The sequence below is a fragment of the Hipposideros armiger genome, unplaced genomic scaffold, assembly GCF_001890085.2.
Source record: "Hipposideros armiger isolate ML-2016 unplaced genomic scaffold, ASM189008v1 scaffold_46, whole genome shotgun sequence".
Lineage (NCBI taxonomy): Eukaryota > Metazoa > Chordata > Mammalia > Chiroptera > Hipposideridae > Hipposideros > Hipposideros armiger.
In genome coordinates this window covers 2,264,592-2,278,589 of record NW_017731396.1, presented here as the reverse complement: position 1 = coordinate 2,278,589, position 13,998 = coordinate 2,264,592, and the positions used below count along the sequence as shown (strand labels likewise).

The 13,998-nt window shown below is 42.6% G+C and overlaps 1 protein-coding gene across 1 annotated transcript in view; it reads left to right on the top strand.

Annotated features, from left to right (window-relative positions):
- VPS13D (vacuolar protein sorting 13 homolog D) overlaps positions 1–13,998 on the top strand; it is a 299,465-nt gene that overhangs the window by 76,964 nt on the left and 208,503 nt on the right. Inside the window, exons 21-26 of the mRNA XM_019639700.1 lie at positions 1,675–1,897; positions 5,533–5,743; positions 7,728–7,899; positions 8,076–8,188; positions 10,011–10,223; positions 13,647–13,912. Coding sequence (XP_019495245.1) covers positions 1,675–1,897; positions 5,533–5,743; positions 7,728–7,899; positions 8,076–8,188; positions 10,011–10,223; positions 13,647–13,912 — 1,198 coding nt within the window. The remainder of the gene's footprint in view (positions 1–1,674; positions 1,898–5,532; positions 5,744–7,727; positions 7,900–8,075; positions 8,189–10,010; positions 10,224–13,646; positions 13,913–13,998) is intronic.

Sequence of the window (13,998 nt, the reverse complement as noted above, 5' to 3'; positions counted from 1 at the left end):
TTTTTATGAATCACTTCCCTTCTGTGTAGAGAAGTCCTTTTTAAGGACCATGAAAAACAATTTCTTTCTTTTTTTTGTTGTTTTAGCTCTAGGTAGTACTTTGTTGGTGATCTAATTTCCTTAAATCCTAGAAAAACTTTATCTTGTTACATACCAGTGGTTGTTCTGTAGAATTCCATAAGGGCTGCTTGGAGTGTGTTGCTTGTTAAAGTATTTGTAATCAGATAAACATATCTGTGAAGCTTGCACAGTCAAGCTCAGTTGATCTAGGCTTTGTAAAGTGAATAATCTCTTTCCCCCAAATCGCTTTTCATTTACATTTGCCTTTCAATACACTTGCACGTGTGAGGTTTGTCTAGAATGCATTCCAGTGGTTAAAGAACAGGAAATGATTCTGAAATCAAAGCTTGCAGAGGGGTTATTTGCCTTTGAGTTTCATGACTCCTGTGTGTTTAGAATTGTTTTACATAAATCCATGTCTTAATGAGTGTAGGTTTGAATTGTTTTACATATGCTTTTCCTTTCATTTTTCTCAATCATGCCTTGTACTTAAATCATAATTTCTAGTCAGTCGTTCAAAAGCTTTGAGTTAATCTCCTCAAGCCATTGATTTATTTAAAGCAACTGCAGAGAGGATGTAGAGCTGAATCAAATGAAAGAGCAACAAATACTCTAGAGTTTAAATAAACTAAGCTAGAGGAAAGGTTCTTCATGTTGAAATACTTAAATAATAGCATTTACCTTGTAATTTGCCTTGTAAGAAAAAATGTCGGAAAGTAAGAACTGGTTTCTTTCACTGCGACATGTAATTACTACCCAAGATAACTGAAGGAGAGACTGTTATCTCCTTTTCCAATGATGAGAGGAATAAACATAAGGCAGTACTATGGTAGTTTGCCCCTGAGAATGTGTAGATGGTGACGCAGAAGCCACACAGATGGAGAGCTCTGAGACTTGGGTGAAGAAACCATGGGAAGTTCTAAAGGCAGTTATGAGATCATTCTAGTGAAAAAGATTTACCCCTGTTAGCAATTAACTGAAGGTACTAAGTATATAAGAGAAGTGTGTAGTATTTTCAATAGAATTATAGAATTTGTTTTACTCTGGATTAACCCTTAATTTTTATGTCCTTGAGCAAAACATAATAGGAGTGGCTAACCGCCTATATTTTCTATTTTGTTTTCATTTGTAGTTACTGAGAGAGGAGAAATGTACATCCATGGGGGGAGACTTCTAGAAAGTGCAAACATTACCTATGGCTTACTTCCATTGGAACCATATTGCTGCTAGATACATTTTCTTAGAACAATAAGCCCCTCCCCTCTAGCAATGCAACAACATATCATATGGCTGAGAGATTTGCACTTACTGCGTTTTACCTAGTTAAACCAGTGGCAATTAGCATCTTGACATTTACTCTTAAGACAGATGATAATATCTCCCTGCAAAACTGCCACAGTTTTCAACAGGTATTGAATTTTAGTAACACCTCTGCAAATAATTAAATGTGGTCTAAATGTCATGGTCCCCTTTACCCTTCTGTGTATGGGATATGAGAGGCATGGACAGTGCCAAGTGTCATAGAGTCTTTGAACAGCCCAAGGACTGGGGTGGAACTTCCAAGATAGTAAAGACATCATTCTCGCTTTCTAGTTTTATTTTGTTTCTTTCCAGGAATCTGTGCCTTCAGCTTCTCCAGTGGGGACTCCCAAACACAGTCTGAGGAAAATGACAAGCACGGAGGACCCAAAGGGGACCCATTCGGAGGGGCTGTTCGTGATGCCTCCTGTTGGAATGAGTCTAGGCAGCCTGAAGAGTGAGTTTGTGCCCAGTACTTCAACCAAGCAGCAAGGGCAACAAGCCACACCCTCTGTCGGCCAGGTTTCCAGTAGTCCAGGTAAAAGAGGAGACAAGGGCTGCATGATGAAGGTGGGGAGATTTGTGAGACAGTTGCAGGAGCCTCAGTGGGGAGGCACCCTGTCCAAACAGATGCCGACATTTTTGCGACAGTGCTAGCCTGTCCTCAGTTGTAGTCTGATTTTGATGTTGCTTTAGTAGGCTTGAGAAATTTAGGATGAGGATTTAGCATTGGGTGACTTCTGAAGTGGGTTTAATTAGCAAGACACAGTGTAAATAAAGAGATTTAGGTGCAACAACATGGATAGAGTAGAGGGTGTTATGCTTAGTGAAATAAGTCAGAGAAAGACAAATACATGTATGTGATCTCACTTATATGTGAACTCTAACAAAGTAAACAAACAAAACAGAAACACATCTATAGATACAGAGAACAGACTGATGGTTACTAGATGAGAGGTGGGTTGGCGGCTGGGTGAGAAAGGTGAAGGGATTAAAAGTACAAATGGGTCATTACAAAATAGTCATGGGGATGTACAGTACAGTATGGGAATATAGTCAATAATATGGTAAAAACTAAGTATAGTGTCAGATGGGTACTACATTTATTGGGGATCACTTCATAAATTATATAAATGTCTAACCACTATGCAGTACACCTGAAACTAGTATAAAATAATATTGAAGGTCTTCTGTAATTTTTTTTTTTTTAAGATTTTATTGGGGAATTGGGGGTGGGAACAGCGTTGGGGAATCGGGGAAGGGGAACAGACAAATTGCTGTCCTTTTGTTCTTCAGTCTAGTTGTGGAGGACGTTGCTTCCCTGGCCCATGTTGGTATTATCATTGTGCTCTTCTCGGGCGAGGCTTATCGGTTGCTGGCCATTGGACGGCCACTCACAGCAGCTCTTGGCAGCTCATGCTGGCTGCGGCTGCTCACGCTGGCTTGCCGGCCACTCACGGTAGCTCACGGCGGCCCACTGCAGCAGGGGCTGCGGGCTGCAGCCTACACCGTCGCCGGCAACTCAAGGCAGCCCAGCTTCAGGTCAAGCTGTTGTTCACCATCTTAGCTGTAGAGGGTGCAGTGTCACTGGCCCATGTGGGATCTGAACTGGCGGCCCTGCTGCTCAGAGCTCACGCTCCCAAGCCAACTCTTTTTTTTTTTTTTAATTATTTTTTATTATGAAATACACATTTTTTAGAATTAGTTTCAGCTGTACAACACAGTGCAATAGTTATACTTTTTACTCCCAAGCCAACTCTTAACCAACGAGTCACTCGGCCGGCCCCTGTCTTCTGTAATTTATAAAAATAGAAAAATCAGAGATTTAGGTTGTCGATGTAGGACTTTTTCCTTATAGGTCAGCATAGTTGCCACCAGATGGTGATATTATAACTAGAATGATTCCTGCATCCTTAGACTCATCCTTGCAAGTCACTATTTAATGCTAAAAAAGAAAAAAAACTTTTTTTTTTTAATAGCTGAGCCATCCTGCCGCCTGTTGTTGGCAGCTCAGCTCAGGCCGGGACTCGAACCGCTATTTCTTGAGCGAGCTCTTAACCAACTGAGCCACTCGGCCTGCCCCAAAAGAATTCTTTTAAAAAACATCAGTGTGAGCTAGCTAACAGAAATACTCAAAAGACCCGAACCATCAAGTAATTTTTGTCCTCTAGAATATAGAATTAGTCATTCCAAGTGGGATCCTAATTTGGGCCTTATCGTTTTCAAATGGGTTCTGTTTGGGGGATGAATTGGATGAGTGAGGTGCTGCTCCAAGGAGCTGGAGGGGAAGCAGCTTATGATTAGCCACAGAAATCAGTTCATTGTGATTGGACTTGGGGAGACGAGGGACACGGACTGAAGGAGGCTGCTGGATAGCTTGTTAGGTAGATGTGAGGCAGTGAACTCCCCGCAGTGCCTCCCCGTAGTCCTAAGAGGAGACAGGAAGGTGGTGTATTGGTCATGTTGACGAGTGACTCTCATACAATCATCACCATAATGGTGGTTGTTGAACACTTACTATATGCCAGACAGTGTGGCACGTTCTCTACATAAATTATTGCATTTCATCCTCATAACACCCCAATGGAGTTTGTTTTTTTTAATCCCCGTTTTACAGATGAGACAAAGGCTAAGAGAGGTTTTAAGTAACTTTAACTTGCCTACAGTTAGGTAGGTAGTAAATGGTAGAGTTGGACTCTGAGCTGAATTCTTAACTCACATAATGGTGCCTGCCAGTCTATATGGGGCCTGGAGTGGGGTGCACACATGGTACCACTCATGCATGTTGTCCTTACCATGACAGCGATGGCTGGGGAGAAGGCCAGCTTTACATGTAGGTTGGATGCCTCTAAGAAGTGATTTGCAATGTTTTATAGAAAGATCTCTTTCCTAACAATATTTCTCCTCCTGATTTGCTGTTTGTTTCTGGAATTCCTCTGTTTGTGAGTAAGACCGGATTAAGGTGGTGGTTTTCATACTGCTTCTGTGTATTCCTGGAATTCTGTGATGATCCTAAGGAATCTCTGAAGCCCTTCATTCTTGCTCTCAACCCTCTTCTTTCAGATCAGCTGTACTTTTATCTGTTTCACAGAGATATCAACATAGTCAGAACAATTAAGAACTAGTTTATTTCGTGCTCGCGTAATGCCAGGTGTTAAAATATTTTGTTCTCCTGTATGTGAACACGCTGTTAGATGGTTCCTGCCACCATGTGAATAATATGAGAAAGACCTTAAATAAGTATCTAAATATTGACAGATTAAGAGAAATGTTATAGGAAAGACAAAAATGGTGTTGGACGAAAAGAACAGAGAGGACCCAGTTGAGACTGAGATGGGAGGGCGACACCATAGGCAAGGCTGTTCAGACAGCAAAGAGCTTGGCATTTTGGGGGAAACAAAGGCTAGTGAGCCTGAGGCTTCGTGAGAAGGCTTAAGATGAGGTTGGAAAAGTAGGCAGTGGGCTTACGCAGGGTCTTACAGGGATTTACAGAAAGACCTTTGGATTAAACGTAGCCATTGAAGTGCACAAAAGAGAATGTTATGGTCTCCTTCCTCCCACCCTCCCTGCCTCCCTGCCTCTCTCTCTCTCTCTTTCTTTCTTTTTTTCTTTCTTTTAAAGGATTACTCTGGCATTTTGTGGGCAGAATGGTTTTGTGAGGGCCAGAAGGGTATTTGTTGGTATATTGGAGCGGAGTTTATGGTAGCCTAGGCAAGAATGAAAGTGGGTTGGATTAGATCAGGGGTGGTAGAAATGGTTGCATGTGATAAGTGTTTGTTTGAAAAAGATTTTGCTGCTGGAAGATTTTGTTACCTTTGGGTAACGTTGTCCCTACACAAGACCCCTGTTGGATATGCTGGGGAGGGATGCATGTTAAGTCAGTTTACTCATAAATCCGTTAGCCTCAGGTAGTGTCGCGGGACACTGAGGGAATGTGGCACAATGTACACTTGACGGGAAGGCGCAGGCAGGAAGCATCTGGCACATGGGGCTTTGGGGAGGGAGGTCTCAGTGCCAGCTTGGAGACTTCCGGACCCCAGTTGTCTGAGGCAGGCAGTTCTAAACATATTCCCAAGGCAGAATGAACTTCCTTTTTGGCTTTGTGCTTTTGTTCAGGGCCAGCCCTTTCTGGGCCCCGTTTTCTTCATTCTCTCTTTCCTTGGGTCTGTGTAGACGAGCACGTGTGTCTGCTGGATTGCATTGTCGTGGATCTGCAAGACATGGACATCTTTGCTGCAGAGAGACGTCCACGAGAGTATTCTAAGGCCTCAGATGACAACAGTGGCGATCTGATCTTCCCGTCCTATTTGGTGCGACAGACGGGGGGCAGCCTCCTGACTGAGCCCTGTCGGCTGAAATTGCAGGTGGAGAGGAATTTGGACAAGTGAGTGTTTTCTCTCTGAATAGCTGTCATAAATAGAATCTTAACGTGGAAATCAGTGCTATTAGGTAAGTCGAAAAGAGAACAGGCATTCCCTTCTTTCTTCATCTGTATAACAAATGTTCATTGAATCCTTACTATGTGGTAGACACGAGAGCTACTGTAATGAAAGAAAAACCTTCTGCCCTCACAACACTTACAGTTTGCTGAGGGATATAGCAAGGCTCGTAGATGATTCTACTTTAGTGTTAGAAACTTAGGATCACAGCAGGTGCCTCAGAAACAAAAGGAGGGGACATAAATTTAACATTTTGGACAAGGGCACACTTAGATTATTTGTTCCAAATACAATAGATTCTGGACGGGGTATCGTTTTCCCTGGAGCTCCGTTTAATCAGAATAACAGTTTTGCTCATTTCACTCCATTAAGCAATCTCAGAGTGCTCCACAAAGTTGACTCTATTTACCTTTTAATTGCCTCAAAGCACAGGATGCTTCTTTCTGTAGTTTTGAGCATTGCTTCAGTTGTTATTCTATACCTGGCTGGGAAACCTTCCCAGATGCTACCTGAGACCACCAGAAGCTGACATCAGGGCCGAGCCTCGATTGTGTATTAACAGGTCCCCTGGTGGTGTTTATGCTCGCAGGTCTTGTGCATTGACGGGAAACTGCCCGGTACAGTGTGTGATGTCTTTCAGTTCGGGACATTAATGTCGGGGAAAGCAGCAACTTTTGCATCTTAACTCCAGGGAAAGACAAGATGTGGCTGTAAAGTCATGAAAGAGGTTTTATTTGTAGCATTTTGAAAAGCAGTCTCATTGCTTATATGGAGCATGATTTGAATCCCTCTTTGGCCACTCCCTTTGCACTCCTTGGGCTTGGGTGAGTCCTTGAAGGTCACTTTTTCGTTTCTGTCTGGATTAATGATGCAGTTTAGCTGCTCTCACTGAGACTTTTGCATTTCGTTCTCAACTTGTTATTGAAGGGCTGGCTCCCTGGCTGGCGTTCAGTTATGGTTGGCATGGCCTGTATTTGGTTTTACTGGCTTAGCGGACTTAAGAGGAGCTTCATTATTTAGAAATTGAACACTTTGTTTTCTTTTCAAGTAATGCTTCCCCCCAAAAAATGTGCTTTGCTACTCTGCTTATGTAAACTTTACCCACTTCCATCAGTGTTTATGGGCAGGTAATGATACTATGTTAGGCCAGATAGAAGGTGATAACTGAACATAAGGTGTCCTGTCAGCTTTTCACACCACACAAACAAGAACCCGGGAGGGTACGTGGTAATCCTCTCCAGTTTTTCTTTGCTGATTGCATCACCGGTCTCTTTTTACTTTATTGCATATAGGTTTTTCTGTACAAAGTTATTTTTTATATTCCTCTTCAACTTCAAATTCTAACCCTCTATTTTATATCCTCAGAGCATAGTGTCTGCAGGACCCATGAGGCCCACCACTTCATCCCTGGGAGGGTAGAGAAAAAGGTCTTCAGGGTGGGGATGAGGTGTATTATTTCCTCAACCAGAGCTCCTTCGACTTGACTCCTGCCCATCTCAGCTGAGCTAAGAGACCAATTCAGATTTTGTCCTGATGTCCCTCTGGGCTCAGTATGAAACACTGATGTCTTCCTTTAGTTATCATCAAAACTGAAGCGTTAAATAAAGAGCTTGTCTTCTTTTCCACCTGTAATGTTTAAATTATTTATGAGTCTCGTGAGATTTTTCCTTATTAGTAGATTACTTAGCGCAGATTTGGGGATTTTTGTCACTGCATTTTGGGAGAAAAGGAGCTCTCTGTAGTTGAAGCATGACACTCAGTCGTACGAACTTGCTTCATTTGGAGCCACATGCAGTTTTTGTCATTGGAAGTTAGAGAATAACAGGCTGGAAATGTGAGTGGGGACATGGTAGCTCTTACGTTTGGGTGTGAGCTGTGTCAATACTAAGTTAGTGATTTGTTGGTGAAAGTGCCCTTTTTTTCTTGTAGAGAAATAAGTCATGCCGTTCCAGACATGTCTGTGCACGGCCACCTGTCCTCAGTCCACTGCTCCCTGGATTTGTACAAATACAAGCTGATCCGTGGCTTGTTAGAGAACAACCTGGGAGAACCCATAGAGGAGTTCATGCGGCCTTACGATCTACAAGACCCAAGAATTCATGTGAGTGAGCCCGTACGTCCTTCTGCAGCTCTCCTGGCCTCAGCCGATGGGCCGGCCTGTGCATATGCGCCTGATTCACCCGGGCAAAGAAGCTGCAAGGACAAGGTGGAGGTCCTGACACATGTAACCCCATTGGCATCGTCAGCAGTGAACTGATATGCATTTTCCTTTTCCAGACTGTTCTGAGCGGAGAAGTGTACACGTGCATGTGCTTCCTCGTGGATATGGTAAATGTGAGCCTGGAGTTGAAAGATCCAAAGGGAAAAGAAGGTGCTGGTTCCCTCGCCAGGTATGGCTTTAACACTGTTGTTTTCTAGTGACAGCGATATTACAGTAACAGTAACACAAATAACCCGTGTATTTTGCTTTAGCATAGAGCAGGGATTCCAGGGGGAGTGGTTCACAGCTCATTGTAGTGTGCACAGTGCTTTGCAAAAGTTTAAATTCATCGCTGTATCCATCCAGCTAGCCTAGGCTGTGCTGTAGTGCCAGGCGCTCCAAACCCCAGGGACTTAAAGAGTGAAGATGCTTTTCTCCTCGTGCCTCGTGGGTCTCGCACTGCTCTCTGCTTACAGCAGTCACCCCCTGACAAAGCCAGTGAGAACAAAGGTGCTCTAGAGCAATGGGCCTTGAGTGCCAGGTAATGCTCCAGCAAACCCCTTGGGGCCAGGACACGGCCCTACACACCCACAGAGGGGTCAGGAAGTAGTCCTACTGTGTGTCTGCACAGCAGGAGACCCAGACGTCACCTGTGAGCAGCACAGATGACGACCTCACTGGCCAACATTTAAAATTTGGGGCTTTTCATATAAAAAGTTGGGATTTCAGTTTCTTTTGAAAAATCGGAAGCTTTGGCAATACTGGACCTATGTTTTTACTTAGAAGCATCTGGAAGCTGAGTGCCACCTTGGGCAACCTTTCGAAAGGGCATGTACTCACCTCGCAGTGCACTGATTTATTTCATTTGCTTGGTCATGTAGACCAGGAGTTTGTGATTACCAGTCTAGAACCTTCAAGAATGCATTGCATGTTTACTCTGGACAACCTTCCCATGTATATCTTACAGCCACTAAGGTTATGCAGACATTGCTCCTGTTTTTCAGATAGAGTTTTTCACTAGTTTAAGATGATACAGCTGGAAGAGAGGTTCAGCATTTGAAAACAGGACTTCCAGGCTAATAATTGCCCTGCAGAAGTACTCTTCTCTTTTGTCTTTCCGTTGCCAATCCATCCTGGTCTGTATTTAACTCAGCTGATGAGAACATGCTGTAGTGAAGCTGGGGTTCCAGATTCCTTGTCTTGTTAGCTAGCAATTGTTTTTTTTTAATTTTTTGTTTTAAGGAGGGCACAGCTCACAGTGGCCCATACGGGGATCAAACCGGCAACCTTGGTGTTATCAGCACCATGCTCAAACCAACTGAGTTAACCGGCTACCGCCTATTAGCAATGTTTTTGGGTGCCTGCCTATGTCCTGAGTTTTTCCCAATGTGGAGTACTTCTGCACGGATTGTCGTGATGGTGCAGAGGAAGTAGGAGTTGCTCATTGCAGCTTTCTCTGTCATATATTTTATATATATATATAAATAAAAGGCAGTCCCAAATGCATTTCCTGTGGTGGAGGAGTTGCGTGATTTCTCTGTAGTGAAGAGGTATTTGTTCTGGTAGTTCCCGTTCAGCTATAAGGGTCTTACTTAAAAAATCAGCAGACTGGAGAGAGAAGCCTCAGGCAGGCCAGGTGTTGACAGATGAAGGACTTAAGGGACCCTTGACATCCCTTGGCGATTATTGCAAGTATGCAGCCTTCTTAAGTCTAAGAAGGTGAGAAATGAGCATGCCAGTGAACCAGGGACATAACAGATACGTGGTATTATGATTCCTCATGAAGTCCCTGTGGACAAGATCATCTCTTTGGAAATGCAAAGTAAGATACAGGGCACAGTGACATGAAATCCATTTTGAGGAGTCTGTTAAAATCAGTAAAAGATCTGAGAATGAAAGTTATTCTCCTTCGTAGAACTTAGGCACATTTCTTATTTTGTTCTTTTATTTTGAACGTGCATAATTTTGTAAAATAGAAGAGTTGAACATCTTGTCTTCTTGCTTCCTTTTAGATTTGACTTCAAGAAATGTAAACTGCTCTGTGAGACCTTTTCCAACCAAACCAAGTCCATCAACCTGGTTTCCCACTCCATGATGGCTTTTGACACCCGCTACGCTGGGCAGAAGACCAGCCCTGGCGTGACAAACGTATTCAGTTGTATCTTTCAGCCCTCCAAGAACAGCAGCACGACCCAAGGATCCATTCAGATTGAACTGCACTTCAGGTAGCAGATCCAGACCCGGCTCTGCCTGTCTTTATTGATGTATCTCCTTTTGTGGCCAGTGGTCCATGGCCATGTCGGCCCTGGAGCATCAAAGGATGCAGAAACCACTGAAAAGATAACTAGATGATGGCCTATCAGTGCAGTATGCTGGGTATTAACGTAGTCTTCCTGTAACCTTGCAGTTTCATTCCTTGGCCAAAAGATGTCTCTGTTGCTTAAAAAGAAAAAGTTTAGATTTAAGCCAGATTCTTGAAATCAACCTGCCTGTAAGTAAGTCTGTAGACTTTTTTAGTGTATAAAGCAACTTGGGGAAGGAAGAAATGTGCTTGTTTAAGGAAAAAAGAAGACTTTTGTCTATAGAAATAACAGAAGGGAAGGTGGTTTTGACTTGCATTACTAATTTAATTTATCTATGCAAGTCTTGCTGACTTTTCACTTCCCCATGTGAAAAGAGCCTTAGTCTCTTTGAACTGGATTATGTTTTTCTTCTGGGTATTATGGGAGGCAGTATTGTCTGTGGAAAGTGCATGTCTATTTTGGAATCATACAGACCTGGGTACAAAACCTCAATCTACCGCTTTCTAGCTGTGTGTCCTGGGACAAGTTGTTTAATCTCTTTGAGCTGCATTTCTTTCTTCTATAAAATAGAGAAGAATAACTGTACCTACAAATAGAGAAGAATAACTGTACCTACCTCATAAGGTATGGGTAGTAATTAAATAATTCTGGCGTACTGCTTGGCTACATTATTCCTGATGTAGCTTGTGTTACTTTGTGATATACTGCTATAAGACTTGATGCCTAAGTGAGCATTGACCTGAAAACTAAAAAATGAGATCTGATCTAAAGAAACCCTCCAGCGCAAATCCAAAAGGAGGCCTTTGGAACCGATGCCCATTTCATTCTATTAGTGCCTAGCATCCTCAGCTATGTTGTGAATATAGACCAGTAAGTGAAAAGCCTGGGTAACACCTGGTTAGGCAAAAAAAGAAAAAGCATCAAGATTTTTCCCATACGTATATGTTTAAGTATAGCTGACATTTCAGTGTGCTGTTCAGTGAATTTCTCAGGGTTGAGATATTTTTTAGGGAGAGGTCTCTCCGTATGCCTTCGGAAGCCTAGCAAAGTAGACATGTAAACTTTTTTTTTTTTTTTTTTTAGTTTCAGGTGTACAAAACAATGTAATAGAGATTTACTCCCCTCACAAAGTGATAACTCCTCCCAAGTCTACCACCCGTCTGATATTGTATATAGCTGTTACAATTCCATTGACTCTATGCTGTACTCCACATCCTGTGACTACATATATATTTCATTACAGTTGACATTCATTATTATTCAGCTTCAGGTGTAAGAAATTTGTAAAAGCTCAGTAATAGGAGTGCTAGTTGCCTCTTACTGAGCCCTACCGTGAGCCAAGCACTGTGCCTACCTTTAATTTAATTCTCACAATAAGTCTGCAAAGTGGGTGACTTCCTCCCTGTTTTACAGATGCAGAAATAGAAGGTTGGAGGGGGTTAAGTACCTCTTCTAAGGTCACACAGCTCGTAAGTGAAGTAGTCAGAACTCAGACTTGGGCCTCTGATCCCAAAGCCCAGTCCTTTCTAACCGTCTGCAGGCCTGCCATGTTTCTAGTGATCGGACTCATGGCAGTCAGGCTGGCTGGGCTTTGCGGCTCCTTTGTTTGAAGATGATGTTTATTTGAACAGGAGGCTTGCATATATTTGGTCCATCTGCAGAAACAGTTTCTTTTTGGATTTGCTTTATTATTATTATTGACCTGGCTTTGTAAACTATCAGCTAGTCATTCCACCTATCTTGTTTTTAAATCATAAGCAGCCTTGAAATACTATTCTATTTATATACTAAAGGTATATAATTTCTTGGAGTCAAATAATAAAGTCTTACCTTGGCTCTTGCTAACAAAAGTACCATTGTTAGTGAGAGGGTTAAAATGTTCTCTTCATTGGAACTTTTGAACGCTTTATGTGTCTCAAGAAGAATTGCTCTTCTGTTGGGATTTTGTGTGTCAAATATAAATCACTTCACAGTGTTTAAAGGCTTGAAATATTTTCCAGAAAAGAGATCAGACACACTTTGCCTTTCCAGTTAGTGCATAGCTCTGACGATCTATGTTCAAAACGGGGTGGAAAAATTTTACTGAGGGCAACATTTTTTCTCTATTACAAAAGGGTAAAGTGTTTCTGTGAAAAATGCTGTGTCTGTATGAAGGAGACATACATCATTGTGCCCTTTTCCTAGAGGCAGTGAGCCAGGTTTAGGAGAAATACGAGACTAGCAAAGCCAGCCTTACAAATGTCTCCAAATCAGCTTTTCCAGAATAGGAGACCTTTCAGGACAAGGAGTCAGGTACTCATAGTCGCTACAGCCCCAGAGTCACTTTGGGTTCAGAGAGCAGAGTTCAACCCAGAAAACCCTACAGTGGTGTCTCTAGCCCATTTTTAGTCTGTCCTCCCTTCTCTGCCTCCTGTGTACTAATAAGGTCTGATAAGCCCCTGACCACCCCATGGTTTGAGGCCAGGCTGAGAGTCCTCCTTGAGTCTTCACCTCAAATATAGAATTTGAGGTAATGGGGGCTGCAAAACAAACATTCTCTTTCTCCCCTGCCCCAACTCCCTTTCTGGGGTGCTTGGGTTATACCCACAGTAAATGTCATCTTATTTGTCCTCTTCCTGAAGCTAAAAGATCTGGATTCTCAGGTCAATTCCAGCTGGAGAACCCATCTAGTATAAAGTTATCCTAGTCATCAAAGAAAGAGTGGCTCTGCCATCAGATTGAAATAGCCTGTAGGGAAGGGAACTGACACTTACCAAGCCCTGATTCTGTGCCTAGTGCTTTATCTCTTATAGTAGTAATAATTCCCATTTTATAAGGGAGAAAACAGGCTCAGAGAAGGTGGGCAACTTACCCGCGATAATACAACTCGTGACAGGATTTAAGCCTGTGCTCTTTGTACTATCACGTGATTTCTCAACCTCAGCACTGTTGACATTTTGGGGTCAGATAATTTCTTGTGGAGACTGTCCTGGGCATCGTGGGCTGTTAGCAGCATCCCTGGCCTCTACCCACTACATGCCAATAGGAATCTCCCAGTTGTGTCAATCAAAATTGTCTCCAGACATTGTCAAATGTCTCCTAGGGGACAAAAAGTGGTTGAGAACCACTGGGCTGCACTACACTGCGTTCTTATAGCATATTACTTCTTGCTTAAAAATATGATTAACTTTTGAAAACATATTGAATGTTTTATTAAACCAGTGTTCAGAGTTTATTGATACTCAAAGCTGTCAGTTTAGAAAATGGTGGAATACCACCTGCCAAAAGTGAGTAATATATTTGCAAGTTAGTGAAATATCTTGTTTCTCCTTTCCTATTTTACTTTTTTGGTCTTCTTTCTTGTAGATCTACAAAGGATTCCTCCTGTTTCACGGTAGTTCTCAACAACCTCCGTGTGTTTCTCATATTTGACTGGCTGCTGTTAGTCCACGATTTTCTCCACACTCCCAGTGATATTAAGAAACAAACTAATGTTACTCCTTCTCGCCACCGTAACTCTAGCAGTGAATCTGCTGTAGTTCCCAAAACTGTGAAGAGTGGAGTAGTTACCAAGCGGTCTTCCCTTCCTGTGTCCACTGAAAGGCACCTGGAGGTCAAGATCAATGTGACAGGTGAGTATGTGGAGGTGTGAGTCATTGGTTCTTAGTCCGAGTGTTAGGCTCCATATGTGTCTTGGAGGATAACTTTTCTATTGCCT